Below are 19,346 nucleotides of genomic sequence, written 5' to 3'. Positions count from 1 at the left end.
TCGTTGTTGAACTTCGTGAACTGGCCTCGATAAAGACGGAAGAGCAAGTATCATACCACTTCAGTAATCACTACCTTGTTATTGGCTATTATCACTTAAATGTCTTTTACTGAAACGCCTCTATATTTAGCATATCTCCTAAAACAAGAATGTTAATTGACCGAATAGTAATCGTACAAAATAAGCAGACGGTATGATAAGAGAGATACTTTAAAATATACGTTACTTACAAGCTATCAACGCGGAATAGTTTGTTTGCGTATCGCCTAATTGTGCAATATGTGTAATGGTTGTGGTTAGTAAGTAATTTACGTATGTCTGGAATTTGTGTTGAGTAATTAAGTGTTTTCATTCATGCATTCATTGGCGCTTTACTCTTTAAAAAAAAATTAGGTCTTTTACATGCTTCTTATTTAAATTTTTCTAGACATTATATTTCATGGAAGTCAATTTTTTTATTGGAATCTTAATTTGCGACATTACTAGAAGAAGCGAAAGCGAAGCGTGCATCTAGTAAGTACGTTTATAGCTCTACATAAGTTAATCTAGCTTATATTAACCGTTAATAGGGATATTATAATAACAGGTATTATGATGCCTATCATTGGTCCGTGACGACACGGCTTAGCAGGCAGTGTCACATGTAAAAGGAGTATTTTTTACATTCGTCTTTACTATGGCATATCGTGAGGTTATTGCTGTTTCAATTATTTATCTATGTTGTCGTAAGTTAGCTAATAAAACCACCGGTTTTAATGTTTGTAGCAAATATGTTAAATAAAAATTACATACTGTAAATCAAGTCAAACACCAATATTGATTAAAAGGATTTTTTTTATTTATCAATGTTTATATTTGATGTTTAACATTTAACTGCAAGAAATGCATACATTTTGTTTAAACAGAACTCAACACTGGCGATTTATATAGCCGATATGGTGAAAAAATACACGTCATTCCTAATATAAACAAAAAATGTTTCAGTTTAATCACATTGTTCATTAATTTTATGAAGGCATAAAAAACTGATCTCTTTATAAGAAAAAGTATATCGAGGATCGTTCAAAACGAAATGCTTTCTTTTTAATTCGCCTTATTTTAGACTCGTCGTTTGGAATGCAGAACAGAATTTACATTGGAAGTAAGGACCTTTTTGGTTGTGGATTATTAACTTTGTGTTTTATCAACACAAAATAAACAAGCTTCACAGAATTTTTACGAGGTTTTTGACCGAGATGTGTTTATTTAACGCAAAACATTTCGATAAACGACGGTGTATGATAATCTAAAAAAGCTTCGCTCCACGTGGCGATAACCCCAAAATGTTGCATAACTTTTTTTCTAGACATTTCTGTGGTTATGAGACTAGCCATCTAAGTAGAGTTGCTGCTTCTTTATACGTCGTCATGAAATGGTCTTGTTCAGAAATAAGAATAGTACATTTAATTCCATTTTTGGATTGTTAAAACCTACCTTGCTTGTGACATATAAGTATACGATATAATTATATCAGATATGATAGGCAAATAAAAAGTTGTATCAATATAGGAACTTGTATTTGTTTTATAAATTAAACATATTTACATATATATCAATATTTACGCGTGGTATTTGCGACAAACTTTAAAGCGTTTTACTTATTTAATTAGCAATCGGATATATCTTAATCAAATACATCTTTCATTTATTTATTTAGTATTTTTGCCTACATTAAATGAAGATGAGATTTACGGCTTATAGTATATATAGAAATCGTGTAGTGTACATATTTCGGCAATTACCTAGGTTACCTTTATAGCAATTTAATAGTTGTACCTATATTGCAAACTCATTTTTAAATTAGGATATTTTAATCCTCTTAGGTCTTAACCCTACATGGGTAAAAATCTTTTTATATAAGTGTGCGTGAATGTTTATTTTTGTCTGTGTAAATAAAAACGCTTAGGGCTCTTGAAGGTAGGGTTCCATATGACCTTGAAATGTTAGGATACTTGTTTTTCGATTGTGATCTGACCTTCACAGCCCTCACTTTTGGGGAAAGGGGATTACAATTAGGGGAACTCTCACAGACTCGCTAAAACTGCCTACGGACGTGTTTATGTATATTTACGCAAATATACATATATAGGTATTATAAATATTATTTTTGTATGGGATTGGTTATATTTTATTTATATTCAAGAATTTACACGAATACACTCGAATTGTATTTTATTTTAGAGCTTTTCACTGCGCCTTTATCTCATTAAATATTTATGAACTATGAAGATATGTTAAATATCTCTTATTTTTATCAATCAAATTAAAATATTCGCGAAATCCTGATGTACACTATTTATAGAATACACTGGAACGTTAAAAAATAAAGATTAAAACGGATTATTCGAAACAGTACGGTTGGGCTTAAAAGAATCAACCTCTATTTTTTGTTATATAAAGAGGATGAAGTTTTAATAAATAAAAATTCATTGATAAATCAGTCCATATCGATTTTACCTAATAATAACATTGTTTTACCGGAACGGTTGTTATACATTGACATTTTTAAATAATACTTAGATGTTTAGTGATCTGATTTGATCTAGTATGTATAATTATAAAAATAAAGATAAGACCTTTTTAAAGTATAATTACATGTAAAATTACCGATTTTTATTAAATTTCAGAAGTATTTCAAACTTATCATTAATTAAAAATGTAAACAAACAAAAGGCGAGCTTTTAGTAGTTTAGTAGAATATTATACGAATATTTCCAACTTTGTACAACGGCATTGAAATATAATTAATACACTAATTTAAGTACATATAAATCAATATTTTTGTTGAAACAATTATGTTATTTCTACCCATAAACATAATTACATTCTTCAATAATTATTATTGATGACTCTACATTAAAACAACTTCGTAGCGGCTACGTAGCAGTAAACATGCTACAGTCCCTAAATATTGTGAATTTTATTCTTAGATAAGGAAACGAACGATATGATAAAAAGATTAGATAAATAGCGAAGATGCGACATTCAGACATCCAATTTCCAATACATAAAAGCACTAATATTATAATGTTGTGACCATTAATTAATAAGTATGATGTTGTACACTTTCTTGATAAATTCCTTTCATTAGAGCTTATTTGATACGAGACATAAATCGAAAAATAAGAATAACTTTAAAGTTGAAATAACTTCTCCAGTAAGAAAATTATAAAAACTATTGGATATTTTAATGACTTGTAATATTATTATTACAAGGGCAAGGACTACACGTATCTATTTATTTAATATTGCTATCTTATCTATTTACTTACTCAACGGTTGGTCGGTGCGCCTTTGATTGTAACAAATTTTATTTTGCCTTATCGAGGTTCGCGAAACCTTGAAATATATCGTAGTATTTGATTTTTATGATACAATTACGTACGTTAATGTTATTGAACGATACATGGATATTTTTTATTTGATTTTATATTGCACAATGTTTGCTGGTTATTCCTAAAGAAGATTATTCCTATAGACTTTATAAAATACTTTTGTATTATAATAATGATTGTGAATTTGATTAGTGAATGAGCAGTAACAGTTTAATTAGAACAATACAATTATTAGAGTAAGATCCCAGAGCGATAAGACATAACTTATTTTCTAAAAGATGAAACTTTAAGTTCTCAGTAGTGTCTCATGTACTTTGTATACCTGCGTGTTTGTGAAGTTTGCCCAGTGACACCTGGGCAGGTACCAGGTGAGAAAGGTGACTAAAAATAAGAGTTACTTTACTTAAATTTAGATGGCTGATTTTTAGATATATTATATAGAATATCATTCTCAAATGGTTTCGCAAGTATCAGACACTTTTCATGGACCAAAACTTTTGTCAGACGCTTTAAAGCTCCACTTCCAAAAATAAATAAACTTTACTTATTTTTAAATGTCTGATTTTTTAATATGTTATCAACATAACTATTACAAAATTATATTTAATCAGTCAGACAAATTGGAATGACCAAAAATCCACTAAAAACAAAAAATATTCGGCCGTGAGTACGAACGCGAGAGCATTATGCATGCGTTTCAGAGCGAGTGTATATATGTATATGTGTATAGATAGTAACTCGGTTCTCCTTCTTTAACTCACATTCTGTTTCAGTCTACTGTGTATGTGCGCGCAATGTATAGTATACATTATAATATATATATATAGTATATATATTGTTTGTTTGTTTGTTGTATACCAGGCGCGGCGAATGATGATTCCTATGACACTGACAGTTATTCTCAAGAGACAAACTTGTAATGGCGTCACCATTAAATATACAATACTTTGCGCGCACATACACAGTAGACTGAAACAGAATGTGAGTTAAAGGAGGAGAACCGGGTTGCTATCTATACACATATACATATATACACTCGCTCTGAAACGCATGCATAATGCTCTCGCGTTCGTACTCACGGCCGAATATTTTTTGTTTTTAGTGGATTTTTGGTCATTCCAATTTGTCTGACTGATTAAATATAATTTTGTAATAGTTATGTTGATAACATATTAAAAAATCAGACATTTAAAAATAAGTAAAGTTTATTTATTTTTGGAAGTGGAGCTTTAAAGCGTCTGACAAAAGTTTTGGTCCATGAAAAGTGTCTGATACTTGCGAAACCATTTGAGAATGATATTCTATATAATATATCTAAAAATCAGCCATCTAAATTTAAGTAAAGTAACTCTTATTTTTAGTCACCTTTCTCACCTGGTACCTGCCCAGGTGTCACTGGGCAAACTTCACAAACACGCAGGTATACAAAGTACATGAGACACTACTGAGAACTTAAAGTTTCATCTTTTAGAAAATAAGTTATGTCTTATCGCTCTGGGATCTTGGACTATATGATGAACTATAGCTTTCCGCCCGCGGCTTCGCCCGCGCAGTCAAAGAAAAACCCGCATAGTTCCCGTTCCCGTGGGATTTCCGGGATAAAACCTATCCTATGTCCCGGGGTATAAATAGCCTATGTCCTTTCTTGGGTATCAAAATATCTCTATGCCAAATTTCATGCAAATTGGTTCAGTAGTTAAGGCGTGATTGAGTAACAGACAGACAGAGTTACTTTCGCATTTATAATATTAGTATGGATTGATAAGCGAGATTTTAAAACGGAGCTTCCTACATATTATAATCATCTTATTTTTAAATTTGTATAAAAGATATGACCTATGAATAATTTAATCAAAGCTAATACCTACAAGTTTATTTTTGTATTAAACGTTTAATGTAAATTACTCTTATTTTGATACTTTATAAAGAACAGACAAACAACACAACAATCTCCGAAAGACATGTAATTTGAGAACTTAATAATAAAGTACATATTTTAATCATGTCTGATAAATCAATAACATGCGGATATAGATACAAAATAAAATGTTTTCTTAATAATTTTATTGATACAACAAAAGAAATGGCCGCAAGCGCCAAGGATTGTTGAAACAGGCTCCATTCAGGGTCAGCATACAAAGGAATCCATTTTATAAATCATAGCCAAATCGAATCTTCAGACGGAAAAAAAACTGTTGTTTATTGCTAGACTGCATCATTCAACGAAGGCTTACGTGTAACAGAATGCGGAGCTGTGAGCTTTTTCGCTTAATTTTAGTATTAAGTAATTAGGAGCCGAAGTTTCTCCGCTCCACTTTGAAAGAAAATGTATTAAAGGATTTTTATACTCTATATTAACTGTTATATCTCTAAATTATTTTTTAAAATAGAGTTTTAATATCTCATACTTATGATTAAGTTGTTGAGATCAATCTCTACAAGTATACCTTTCTAAATATAAAACACCTTGAAGTTCAATGGAAGAGCATATGATTGAAGTGTCTTATGTACTAAAACATCAAACGCAGTACTCAATAATAAGTGTAGCAAACAAAAACTTGAATACAAAACGTATTTGATCGATTTGAAATTCAATCTTTTACAACACTAAAACTAGCATAATTTACTACATTTTAATATAACTTTAGCAATATTTTTTGTTTGATTTACCTATTCAGAATGTCACTCATATCTCCCTCATTTAGAAGGCTATAGATATGTGTCTTACCGTTAAAATAATTTGATTTTTGAATCGTTTTAAAAGCGGGCTTATGTTCTTATTCAGTATCTTTACACTATCCTTACACTAGCATTAAATTATATAGAAGCCTTATACGCCTTGACCCGATCTAGTTCAATATCTTTCAAGATTGCAATATAATCTTGTATCTCGTGTTTTCGCAGACGATCCTGATTATGAGGATATAAAATATTATATGTACGGATTAAATACTTGTAGTTAGTTTTTCTAGACGGTAGAAGTAAGATATATTAAGTAGATATTTCGTGAATAGTTGTAACTTATTTTATCCTAAAAACTAACACTTTCAAAGTAAAATGTGTTAAGGATATTTTTAAGCTTATACCTATTGTAAAAAATAAGAAACTAGTTTCAATTGGAAACAACATTTAAATGAAACTATCAACTACTTAATATTGCATATCTACATACATTAACATCATAATATACTTAAAAACTCACCTACTTTACTTAATAGTTTTTAATTTAATAAATAAAAAACTACACGTTTGTACGGAGGCGTTGATTTGAAAAAAATATGGCTTAAAAGTAATAAGTAATGGTTTTCTAAATTAAATTTAATAATTCTAAATTATGTTAATGGAATTAACAGCATTTTAAATTCTATTTAAATAGAATATTTATTTTTAATGCAAATTATGCATATGAATACGATTAATTACAAAGTGATGTTTAAGAAAAACGCATAAATATGATAAATAAAACGGTTTTATTTTTTAAATATTTTTGTACCAAAATGATAACAGGAGTAACTAGCTGAAATAATGTTTTTTATTTTAATTTACTCAGAAATTTTATTTCAAATGGATTTAAAATTAAAATAGACCTGTAAAGTTTTTATAGTTTTGTAATTTCCAGGAATTTCCTTTGAAAACATATTGACCTTTTTCAAGTTGCTTGTCAAGCAAGATTAGAAATAAACATTTTAATCCTACATTTAATGGCTTTTTTAAATAAAATCATGTCTTATTAGATCCAATATCTAATCTCAGACCACACTAGACTTATTAACTTTGCTGAAAGACTCTCTACTCTATGACCAACGAGTACGTAGGTCAACTACACGCAGTAAGTCACGTATGAGAAATAAATACATACAATATAAGTTAAAATTAGTTTAAATATAATTTCAAAACTCAATTTTATTCTTGTTTTTGTTGCTCACCAATAAATTGTTTGAATAAAAAAATTGTAAAGTTAGCTTATATATTTTATCGTCGTTGAAGTGCTTTTTTGTCAAATAATATATAAACTGTTTCTATAATAATTATTGTTATAATTGAGAAATACCTACTATTTCTGTCTACACTCCTTCTTTTTGAAGGCTAGACTTCAGACTTCTATTGTGATGAAAATTTCTCGAATATCTATTGAACATAAAGGTATTTTCAGATGTGGGTTGTTGATTAAAGCGTGAATATCCTTGTAATTTCATGAATCTTATTACATATTATACCTACTTGATTTTATTTTTATGTGATTCTTAAATCAATGAAGTAGAAATTGCAGTATATTTATTACTAGTGGTCCGTCCCGGCTTCGCCCGTGGTACGTATTTCGCAATAAAAAGTAGCCTATGTCCTTTCTCGGGTATCAAAATATCTCCATAAAAAATTTCATGCAAATTGGTTCAGTAGTTTAGGCGTGATTGAGTAACAGACAGACAGACAGAGTTACTTTCGCATTCATAATCTTCTTTCTTATATATAAAAATGAATCGCAAAATGTGTTGGTAAGCGCATAACTCGAGAACGGCTGAACCGATTTCAATAATTCTTTTTTTATTATATTCCTTGAAGTACGAGGATGGTTTTTATGTAGAGAAAACGTAAATATGTACCACGGGCGAAGCCGGGGCGGACCGCTAGTATTAGTATAGATTTTCAAAATCATAACCTCAAATGCCTACGTAGGTAAAGGTAGATATTATAATTACCCTTAGTAATTACCTCTCTTAAATTAACAGACAACTATGCGGCCATTTTTAGATTGTTTGCTCGATCAATAAAAAGTTCGTTATGTCATAACAGAGTCATCGACTCCACACAGGTATTCAAATTGGAATCCCGTTAATGCAGTCCATACAAATAAATGACGATCATGATCCCGTAATAGCAATAAAGTACCGTTTTTAATTCGATCTCTTATATTCTTTCTCTGCGTCTTATATTATCTCGGTGCATCTTAGAAGTTTAAAAAAGGAAAAATCAAGAGTCGCACATTTGCGTCATATATTTTTATCAAACAGAATTTAAACAAATCATCAAAATATGTTATTTTTATTTTTTAACAACATTTATAGAGTATAAGATTTTTTTACAAATTAGAAATACATAGTATAATAATTTTAGCTATCGAAAAGTTTATTTTATAGGCATTTTCAGAAGGTAACAGCAATCAATTGTTGTTTTGGAAAGCTCTGAACAAAATCCCTGAAGCTTACTTCAATGATTAATTTACGATTTGATTGACGAATTAGGTACATATTTTCAGCAATTTTTATGAGCAAATATACCTTTATGTGGGTACAAGTAACAAGTATACAGGAGCCCCGTGTCATGATAACGTTAGGTTCCATTAGGAGGCAAATCACAAACGAATAATATTTTGAAAATTACATTAAATTAAAACTAATTTTACTGTAAAAGCTTCATTGCGTAGCAATACATTTTACCTAGTGAGGCTCCTCGCCTCAACTCAACGGTGCGTTATTTTTGCGAGATCTGAGTGCGGCCTTGCAGTTGTCCGAAGTTGCACAACTATGATTGCAGTGGAGGCCGACCGCCGCATAACGTAACGTAAGTTATTACGTAAACCAATGTCAAGAGCGCTGCGTCAACGTCAAGATCAGCAAAACTCGGCCCTCGGGTCGACGACCGCGATACCAAACACTCAAACACGTCCACATTCGGTGCTGTGGCCATGAGTAATAAAAAACAAATAAATTCTTGAACTTGTACTTCGGGTTCATTCATGAAATGATAAGAATCGATAGATCTATGGACGCGAATTAACCGCAGTGTTCGCTCATTTTTTATTATCACAAACGTTCGTGTAATCTATACCTACGTTGAAATATTGATTTAGGGGTCAAGTTGTGTTGATAGTTAAAAAAATATTTAATCTGACAGGAAAAGATTAAAACGGAGCTTATTTCTTTTTATTTTGACGCCAAAAATTTTATCCCCATTTTTCTCATTTCTTTGCTTGTGAAAAGGACGAATAAAATATATTCTTCCACTTTTAATTTTCTTCACAAAAAGTGAAACTTTTCACTAAGAATTTGCATTGTTGCAGGGTTCACCACGGCCGTTGGTAGACTGGTCAGGAGTGCCAACATTCATATTAGCAGTGCTGGCGGTTGTCATGGCAGCCACTGCGATGATAGTGAGGCCACCAGACATGAAGCTGCCCATACGACTCCCTGGTCCACCAGCTCTGCCAATAATTGGCACCCGCTGGCTGTTTTGGAGTCGATATAAGTTGAACAAACTACATGAGGCCTATGAAGGTGAGATACTGATAATATTCTATTTATGAATTCTTCTTAATTTAATTTAAATAATATGATGGTTTTATAATTAATATAAACCCTAATAAATACAAAACCTAAATGTAGCTTCAAAAAATAATACGTTAAAAATGCTACGAATTCAAAGCTATGGTGGCCGGTGGGTATATAAAAAATTGTAGACCAATACTTCTTTATATACTAATATTATTAATAAAATAAATCCTAAAATTGTTTTGCAACCACATTTTCTTTTGCAAGTCATGTCATAGTAATTAATTTTCCTTTAAATTCATTTGTTTGGGCTTTGTTGCTTGATCGATCCGTGTTAATTGATATGATAATTATTTTGTGGTCTTACCACCGTTTTACCCACCTTGTTATCAATGATTTGCACGACAAAATCCTAATCTAATTCCTACTTATTTTATTATGAAGGCATTAATGTACATTTTTGAGTTTGGATTTGACCATTTTGTTCATAAATAAATTAATACTCTAAATATGATGACCAAACGTGTTAAGATGAAAATATAGAGATAGCATTATGTCTTTAACTAAACAAAACGTATTAAGATAACCGGAGTGTTATTCTAATATTTGGGGTTGAAAAGCCCTAGCTTCCACAACGAGATATTTGCACGCAGATATGTTCAGGCGTTACGGGTTGGTGTTCGTGGAGGTGATGCCAGGGGGAGCTCCTCTAGTGTCCATAGCGGAGAGAGGGGCGTTGGAGGCAGTACTGCGCACGCCGGCTAAGAGGCCGTATCGACCCCCTACGGAAATCGTGCAGGTGTATAGGAAAAGTCGACCAGATAGATACGCGTCCACTGGATTGGTGAATGAGTGAGTAGATGTCTTGTTTCTATTGAAAGTGCTTATTGGTGTCTTATGATTCGAGGATGTTTGTTTAAAGAAAGAATAACTGATTATAGTATTTAGTAATTCATATGTCTTTTTATCAAATATCAAGAAGAAATAGTACCTAGAGCTAAAGGAACTTAAATTGGTAAAAGTAGATATAGTTCTTTTATTCCTTTTATATCTATGATGTGCAAGATGTGAAGTTACTTTCATACTTTCACATTTGAAATGTATTTTGAAAGTTTTACATTAGACAAATATATATTTCAAGGAAATAGTCTTTCTGTTTATTCACCCGAATTAGCACCTATGATACGTTTGGCAGGCAAAATAGCAGAGCATTAAAGATTAAACAATTTAAGTACTTACTCATTTTTTGTGTCATCTTTACCAGCTGCATCCGGTGTTTTTTTTCTCAATTGATATATTATTTGCCAATCTTTAACCAAACTTTCCGTTCAGTTTAAAGGTTCATTCGATGTCCTCGAACTTAAAAACTTATCTCATATAAGTAGACACACTTATCTACTGAACTGAAATATAGATCAGCAAAATATTTAAGAAAGCTGTTTTCTGTAGCGATACACTGAAAGAAATGTAGAGTCTCGCTGTACACGTCTCTCGTGGGAAAAAGTATATACATTATGCGTTATACATACATATAATTTTCCGATACTTTTAGTACTTTAGAACTTTCATGATAGGGGAAAGCATAAGTCTTTGAATTACCTGAGAACTATGTCTTGAGTCTTGAGTTTGTAAGAAACAAATGTATGCGCGGATGCAAGCTTGAATGTCGTTAAACAAATTAACATGCTTTTTGTCATCTATCAGATTTTTTTATAGTGCAATGCATTTTTTAAATTTTGACTTGAAATGGAAAATGCTTTTTGGTTCTTGTACACGGTAAAACGACACTCATAGCCGTTAAAGTAATCTCTATTTTTAAAGTGCATTTACAATACTTCATTGTAAAAATATATAGTCAGTTAAATTGTCCATTATATTATTAAATGTTAAGGTTGTGTTTAAGTCGTTTAAGGTAAAAGGAGAGCTGATTATTTGATACCTTATTATTACAAAATGTATTCTAAACATGTGAAATATTTTTGCACACTGGAAGTAATAAAATAATGTTTTGGCTTTATGTATTCCGGTCACGTAGCCCCAAACGACGCAGTTGGGTCCAGTCGGTAGTTTTTTTGGCAGAAGAGTAAACATTTCCTGTCATGCGCTCATATTCTAAGACCATTCAAAGTTTTGTTCATGATTTGTTATACTCTGGGGTTATAACAGAGCGCTTAATTTAAGATTTTTCACAACTACAGTCATCCACTTTATATGATTGTGTTATAAATTTAATATTTTTGTAATTACAATCGTCTAGCTTTTATAAAAAATGATGACTCTTTTTGCATGCTTTTGCAAAGAGATTTGAGGTTATCGATCTTTCGGGACATCGTTTAAAAATTTTTAATTGATTCAGCTATCAGTATATCTTCATAAATAATCGCCAGTAGGTAATTTCTGTCAGAAAATATATCGTTGGGAAAATTTATGCAGATATCATTCATATAATTAAGGTGTTTTTAAAAATCTGCTCGTAAGACCGCTGTGCATCGATATGTATACAATGTATACATAATGCTTGGTATGATCAATTATGAAGTTTTATTTATGGACCATTTATTTCGTACCAATTTTAAAAATAAATTTCAATTAAGTGTAATTAACATCATAGTATAATGGATCGAATCTATTGGATTTATGACCACACCTGTAATAGCAACAAGTTTTGGAGAATTATACCTAAATATTTTTATAGTTTATCTGTATTTATGAACTTGTCTTGGCACTGAATTATTTTATTTTATTGCGCTATACGTAATAGATCTCTTCAATAAAAAATAATGATTCTATTGACTCTAGATTATTATGGTTCGGATATAGCTTAAAAAAAATGTTGTTTCTGTTGTACGTTGAACCTAAGGGGGACCTTCTGAACTATATTTATTACAATTATAGTTCAGAAGGGTCTTACTTTGTAGCGATAAGTGAAACGGTAATAATTTGCAGGCAAGGGGAGAAATGGCATCACTTACGCCGCCATCTGACTTCCGAGCTAACGAGTCCACAGACTATACAAGGGTTTATTCCACAATTGAACAATATCTGCGATGATTTCCTCGTGCTTCTGAAGAATTGCCGTCGGCCAGATGGCACTGTGCTTGGATTCGATCATCTTACAAACAGGATGGGCTTGGAATGTGAGTAAATTTAATAGCTATACACAAAAATAAATGTTATAAACCTCATGTTTTTAATCGTCACAAAGTCTTCGTCTATGGTCAAAATTTATGAGAATTGTGAGTAATATAATATAGGTATTTGGAGTGTAAATAAAGTTTATTAAATCGCCATATGTATAAAATAAACAATACCTGCCGAGTCACTGAGTGCTGATATTAAATTGACACTTGTATTAGCAAAATTGAAGCTACAGGGAAGGTCTCCGCTCAGCTCAAAATTGTGTAAATTTCTTTTCATTTCACATTCGTCGATATTACAAGTCAATAACTGCGTTAAAAACAACCGACTTCAAACTTGCAACATTTACAAATACAGACAAAAATGCTCATAAAATAAAAACTACTGGGCCTATCCGAATAAAATTTTTATGGGACCAATTCGACACCATCCCGCATCGAAAAAAAAAAGAATCACGTAAATCGGTTCAGAAACCACGGAGTAATCGGTGTACATACATAAAAAAAAAACATACCGGCCGAATTGATAACCTCCTCCTTTTTTTTGAAGTCGGTTAATAAATCAAAGACATTATATTATATTATATTATATTATATTCGTCAAAATTGATTTCACTCTTTTACAATTGGGAAGAATAATAAAATATTTAATTTATATCAATGTAAATAGTAAACAACTCTTCTCTTTTACTTTACTTACTGAGTTGTTTGCTCACAACGGTAATTCCCGTTTAGGTCTAAAGGTAATTTAGGTCAACTTACTACCGCCTTAGCTATTATGTATAAACCTGATTTATAGTTAGAAACAGGAAGAGTTTCTTCTGAGACTAATCACCGTTTTGCAGTGATGTTATTATAAAACTAGTCTAATAAGGACTTGCAGTTTCCCGTTGATATACGTTTATACAAACTCGTTTATTTATTAAATAAAATGTACCTAAATATTTTACATTTTTATTTTCACGTAGTACTAACTTATGATTCATAGTTAGTTAAAAGCTTATCTGTATATAAATGAAAGGGCGAATGAAATCTATGAAAATTGTTATAACACAATAAATTCATATATTATATATTCATTCATCAAAAAATCATTATATAAATTCATAATTTATTTATAAAGAAAATCTTTAGAAATGACGAAAATATCATTCAATAGTGATCTCTTAAAAAATAAAGTAAATAGCCACTATATTAACCACGTATAGTAGAATTTGTCTTATAGGTACGTTAGATCGCAGACCATAGGACTCTACATTCATATGTACCTAGATATCTTTCACTTCCAAGTGTGAATGGAGGGGTTCGAATGCATATCTGTACTTATCTATCGGCTATTAACTTATTGTTCAATTTATCTATGAGGGCTGTTGTATCAAACACTTCCTATGAACCTACTTAACTCGATTGCAACCCATCTTGATCGACAGCTACTGTTTCCTGTTAACATTGTAACCCTTTAGAAAGTTCTTTAGAATTCAAAATATTTTTCGTAATAATATAACGACCTTAGAGTTCATGAAGTTCTTACAATACCAGATTATAATTTTTTCCCTTCCTGTGAATTTCATATTCAATCAATACATACCTACATTTTTATAATTATAGAAATCTGTGAAAAACAAGAACTGGAATTGTGTCATGAAATGATTTTCATGAGATGTGTGTGTGTGAACTGAAAAAATACGTAAAATATACTTTCATATTTAACAAATAAATGTTCATTCAGAAGTTGGGTAAATACATCTTTGATTCAATGTATAAATATATTAATTTGTGCAAATTAAGTTGTTTTGGAATCATTGAATGAAAGGAAATTCGTACAAAATAATCACGAATTGTTTGTACAGCCGGATGTACTTGCTATTCCGATAAGCCGGTCACGTAAACAGCAATTACGGATTTTTACATCCCTAATATTTTTTTGAAGATAAACACATGAGCGTGCTCTTATTTATCTTAATAGTCTAACGACAAAAATTTAAGTTTACTGCTCCCGAGATAACGAATATTTTATGGTTTTCTTCTAAGAACAATATTTTTACTTTTCTTACGCGATAGATGGAGGTCAAATTTTAATTGCGCAACAAATAAAAAAGATTAGAATAATTAGACAATACAATTAACGCGACTCTGATACGCTGAAAGCTCTATTTCGACATTTGTTCATAACATATTATAACAAGTAAATAATTTAGGTTATACGACAGCTATACAACCAGCTCATATTATTGTACTCTATGATCTAATTTTACGTGAAACCCCGTATCCTACCAGACAGGCGTATTGCATCACTTTTAACGATCGATTTTTAAAGACATGGAGCGTATCTTTCATTGCTCTACCATACGATGCGATTTCAATGTTCAGGACATTATAAATGTACCATGTACCTACTTAGAGCAGCAATTACGACTATTATGATATGATTTATTCCGTCACATTCAAACACAGGTATATATAATATGTATATCGAGCATGTAAATTTACCTACAATAAAAATATACTGAACACTTAATGCGCTTACTTCAATAGCAATGCGGCAAATAGACCTTTCATAGCCAAGTCCATACATTTCATTACTTTTTGGCAAGCTTTTTCTTTTGTTCGTCTCAATTGCCTTCCAAATCGTAGCCATTATGTTGTAAATGAAGAAATATTTTATTATAGCTGATAACACTGAGAATTTCATAGATACTGATTTATTTTATATAGCTGTATCAATATCGCAACTAATATTCTGACTAAGTCGGTATACTACTTACGTATTAAGTTTATTAAGTTTCAATTTTGTACTAGATCAATTATGAAATGCAAATTTATGCAAAATTGAAATGTTTACCTATAGGTTGGTACGTTGATACCACGTTGATACAATATACATGGCCCTAAACATGACATTCAAAATTATTATTCTATTATCTATCAAGGTTACGTTTACGCCACAGGTTTACGCTTTAATTTTATATCCCACAGTTTAATAGACAACAGTTAAACTTTTTTGTTTCCGATATTAGTTTAAATGGTGACTAATAAAAAACCTTCGACATGCTAGTTCAATAGACCAATTAATATTGATGGAATTTTTTTGCAAAAATTCGTGACAATAGGTGCATGAAATATCTACTCATTTTTATTCTTAGAATTGTTATGTTATGTAATATATTTTTTATAGGATCTAATCAGTGTACAAGAGCTAAGTGTAAATGTGGTTAACTAATAGTTTGATTGTGTAACCACTGTTTTTGAGCCGTAATAATATTGCTATCTATTTACGATGTACCTAGCTATTCTCGACTTTTCTTTATAGTTGTGTTTGTAGAATATTCGTTGATTGTGTGATCGCAGCACAGATAGCTTAAAATAGTATTACATTTGTAATAGTACTAGCGGTCCGCCCGGCGCCCCGGCTTCGCCCGTGGTACCTACATGTTAAAACTATCCTATCTCTCAAGTTGGATCGAACTGCATACGGTGTGCGAATTTTATTATAATCGGTTAAGTGGTTTAGAAGTCCATTGAGGACAAACATTGTGACACGAGATTTATATATATTAAGATTATACATTTATATAAAAAAAATAATATGTGTTTTTTGTATACCTATACCTATTGCTATAGATGGCGACATTTATTCGATCAAATTAGTACATAAATTAAGTAAATAATTGTAACTTATATCAGAATCATTTGATAATCATACCTATCATTTCCAAAAGTAAGTTTAAATAAAAAACATAACGATATAATGATTAACACTAATCTGAAACTCTTATGCTCGTATATCTAAAAAGACCACCCACTATAATTGACATCATATTATGCACCATATAAAAGCTACGGTATAGAAAACAAAATACAGTTTTGTTCATTTTATTATATTGCATCAGCAGTCCTTAAGCTTACGTCACGTTGTTTAGATATCATTGAAACTTTGAAAGGATAGGCATTATTGAATGAAATATGGCTTTTACGATAGTGTAATGTAGGTCAAAATTGTGTAGAATAGATTGCGCGCCCGCATGACAGTTATGATATATGACGATGCATAATTAATATCTAAGTTAGAAACACAACTCATAACAATTGATAAAAGGTTTGCTATTATACAAATTATATCATATTTCTGTAGTGTTTACAGTAAACCTAGACCGTACATTATTCAGTCAGTTTTTACTTCAATCATTATTTTTCGTCTATAACTACCAACGTAGTTTTGTCTTATTTCTAACTTGAAATATTTTATTTATATACAACTAGCTTTCCACCCGCAGCTTCGCCCGCGCAGGAAAAGAAAAACCCGCATAGTTCCCGTTCCCGTGGGATTTCCGGGATAAAACCTATCCTATTTCCCGCGATAAAAAGTAGCCTATGTCCTTTCTCGGGTATCAAAATATCTCTATACCAAATTTCATTCAAATTGGTTGAGTAGTTAAGGCGTGATTGAGTAACAGACAGACAGACAGAGTTACTTTCGCATTTATGATATTAGATTATTTATTACATATTATTTTCTAGACCTTCTTTTTGCACAGACGTCGTCGTATAAATTAGGCGATGCATCTTATTTTAATGAGACATAATAACTACGAAAGATTTATAGTGTTTGAAGAAATATTTTTATCTCTAATCTCGACACATGGGAATACCGAACTAACTACCTACTGGTCCAATAAAAAACTAAATGATATTAATTGGCTCAACAAAATTTGTTTTATAGATTTATCATATATTATAATATATATTTATCATATAATAATATAAGGTTCCCTATTAACAAGCTTAGGTACACGCGTGTCCTGTAAGTAACTAGACAGAAGACTATATGAATGAAAAAGCTCTACTTATTTTGATATGCTTAAATTGAACCTAGTTATAATTACGAAAATATTACGAGAGATATTCACGAAAGAGGATGATTATTATTAAAAATGTTTTATTTGACGTAAGCCTGGACCTTGGCCTGGACAAACCTAAACTCGTACCCAACTAATACACATTTATTAGATAGGTCTCTCACTAACGTGTAGGATTTAGATTGCAACAAATATGTATATACATATTACCTACATAATATATCAAACACAAACAGTTCAGTTAATTAGAACATTTTTATATTTTCAACCCAAGATAGCTAGCTAATTATTTTTTTAATGAGCCTAAATATTACTATTGTGAAAGAAATTACAGTTGTTTACAAAGATATTTGTTACTCGATAGTTGGTCTTGTGCTCAATTACATTTGTTTGTTCGGATTTATGTATCGAAGTACAAAAAGTTAATAATTGCGAGTAGGATGTAATCGCGATATTCAATAAGAACAAATTTGTTGATAAAAATTAAATATAGTATGGCGATAACCTCGACGATCTTGGCGTAATTCAATAAATTCATTTTCATAATACGTAACATTATTAATCGAACGTCTACGCGTAAATAGGAATGTGGGTTAAGTTCGTGAATAGACGATTATGTGATAAGTAACTAGGTTTGTCTATCAAATTAGAGCACCACTTGATTAGGTCTAGATTCTAGAATAATCACGACAAATGTACTAGTAGTTGAACAGCATATTTAACCTAATTAAGTTATTTGAGCTTTTATAACATACGAGTACTTACCTATATTTTTAATTATTAGACAAGAACTGTACGTGCAAAAAGTACAAAGATATATTATTATGAGTAAGATTTTGAAGTCGGACAAACTTAGATAATTAACGTCTTATTTATTGTGTTGAATTTTGTAGCCATATTTTTAAGGTTATTAAGTATTTTTTCATTGTAATCAAATTATTATTATAACGTCATGTATACGGGAAATATCGTCAAACTAGTTCCTCAGAACAGTTAGTCGAACCTTCTGTCCTACATACTTAGTAACCACAACAATCTAAGGCTAATATTATAGTACTTATTTACATGCACATATGTGCAGTCTGCAGAACCAGTCTCCTTTTCTGTCTGATATCTCCATTTGAGAATGTTCGACATTACACTCATTAATTAGGTAATGGTTGTGTTTATGCTTTACAATCTCAACAAACATAGCACGTTTTCATCCAATTAAAATTATATAAATCTCATTTTACTCAAAGTTAGGTATAGTGCAAATATAGAGATGATCAAAATTGATTGATCGATAGAAAATGTTGTGTATCCGACAATGTAAAGTTAAAGAATTTAATAAAGAAAATAATATGTAGGTAATATGTTAACAACTCAATCTTATCTTATTTATAAAAATGAATCGCAAAATGTGTTGGTAAGCGCATAACTCGAGAACGGCTGAACCGATTTCGATAATTCTTTTTTTATTATATTCCTTGAAGTACGAGGGTGGTTCTTATGTAGAGAAAACGTAAACATGTACCACGGGCGAAGCCGGGGCGGACCGCTAGTTTCAAATAAATATGATGAGATAATGCTGATTAGCAATTAAAATTATTCAAACATCTAGTCTTCTAGGTATATTTTTTGTCCAAACCCGTTTGGGGAAACTAATTGTTTTAAGAGATTAGTCATTGTTGTTATTGTCTAGCTATGATGAATAGAATCGGTTTTTTAGTG

At 30.9% G+C, this 19,346-nt stretch overlaps 1 protein-coding gene across 2 annotated transcripts in view; it reads left to right on the top strand.

The window, feature by feature from the left end:
* The window catches only part of shd (cytochrome P450 family 24 subfamily A member shade), a 28,968-nt gene that overhangs the window by 6,565 nt on the left and 3,057 nt on the right, over positions 1 to 19,346 (top strand). The window contains exons 2-4 of one of the 2 annotated variants that reach the window (XM_090113540.1): positions 9,433 to 9,646; positions 10,294 to 10,492; positions 12,587 to 12,777. In XM_090113540.1, the coding sequence (XP_089969666.1) occupies positions 9,433 to 9,646; positions 10,294 to 10,492; positions 12,587 to 12,777 (604 nt within the window). Of the gene's footprint in view, positions 1 to 9,432; positions 9,647 to 10,293; positions 10,493 to 12,586; positions 12,778 to 19,346 lie in introns of those variants that run through there. The other variant, XM_090113541.1, reaches the window with a different exon arrangement.

The sequence above is a fragment of the Colias eurytheme genome, chromosome 20 (genome assembly GCF_061535395.1).
Source record: "Colias eurytheme isolate Ceu_HAF_F1 chromosome 20, ilColEury1 Martin Lab GWU primary, whole genome shotgun sequence".
Taxonomy (NCBI): domain Eukaryota; kingdom Metazoa; phylum Arthropoda; class Insecta; order Lepidoptera; family Pieridae; genus Colias; species Colias eurytheme.
Note: the sequence above shows the minus strand (reverse complement) of the source record. Positions and strands in the feature narration are given on the sequence as shown.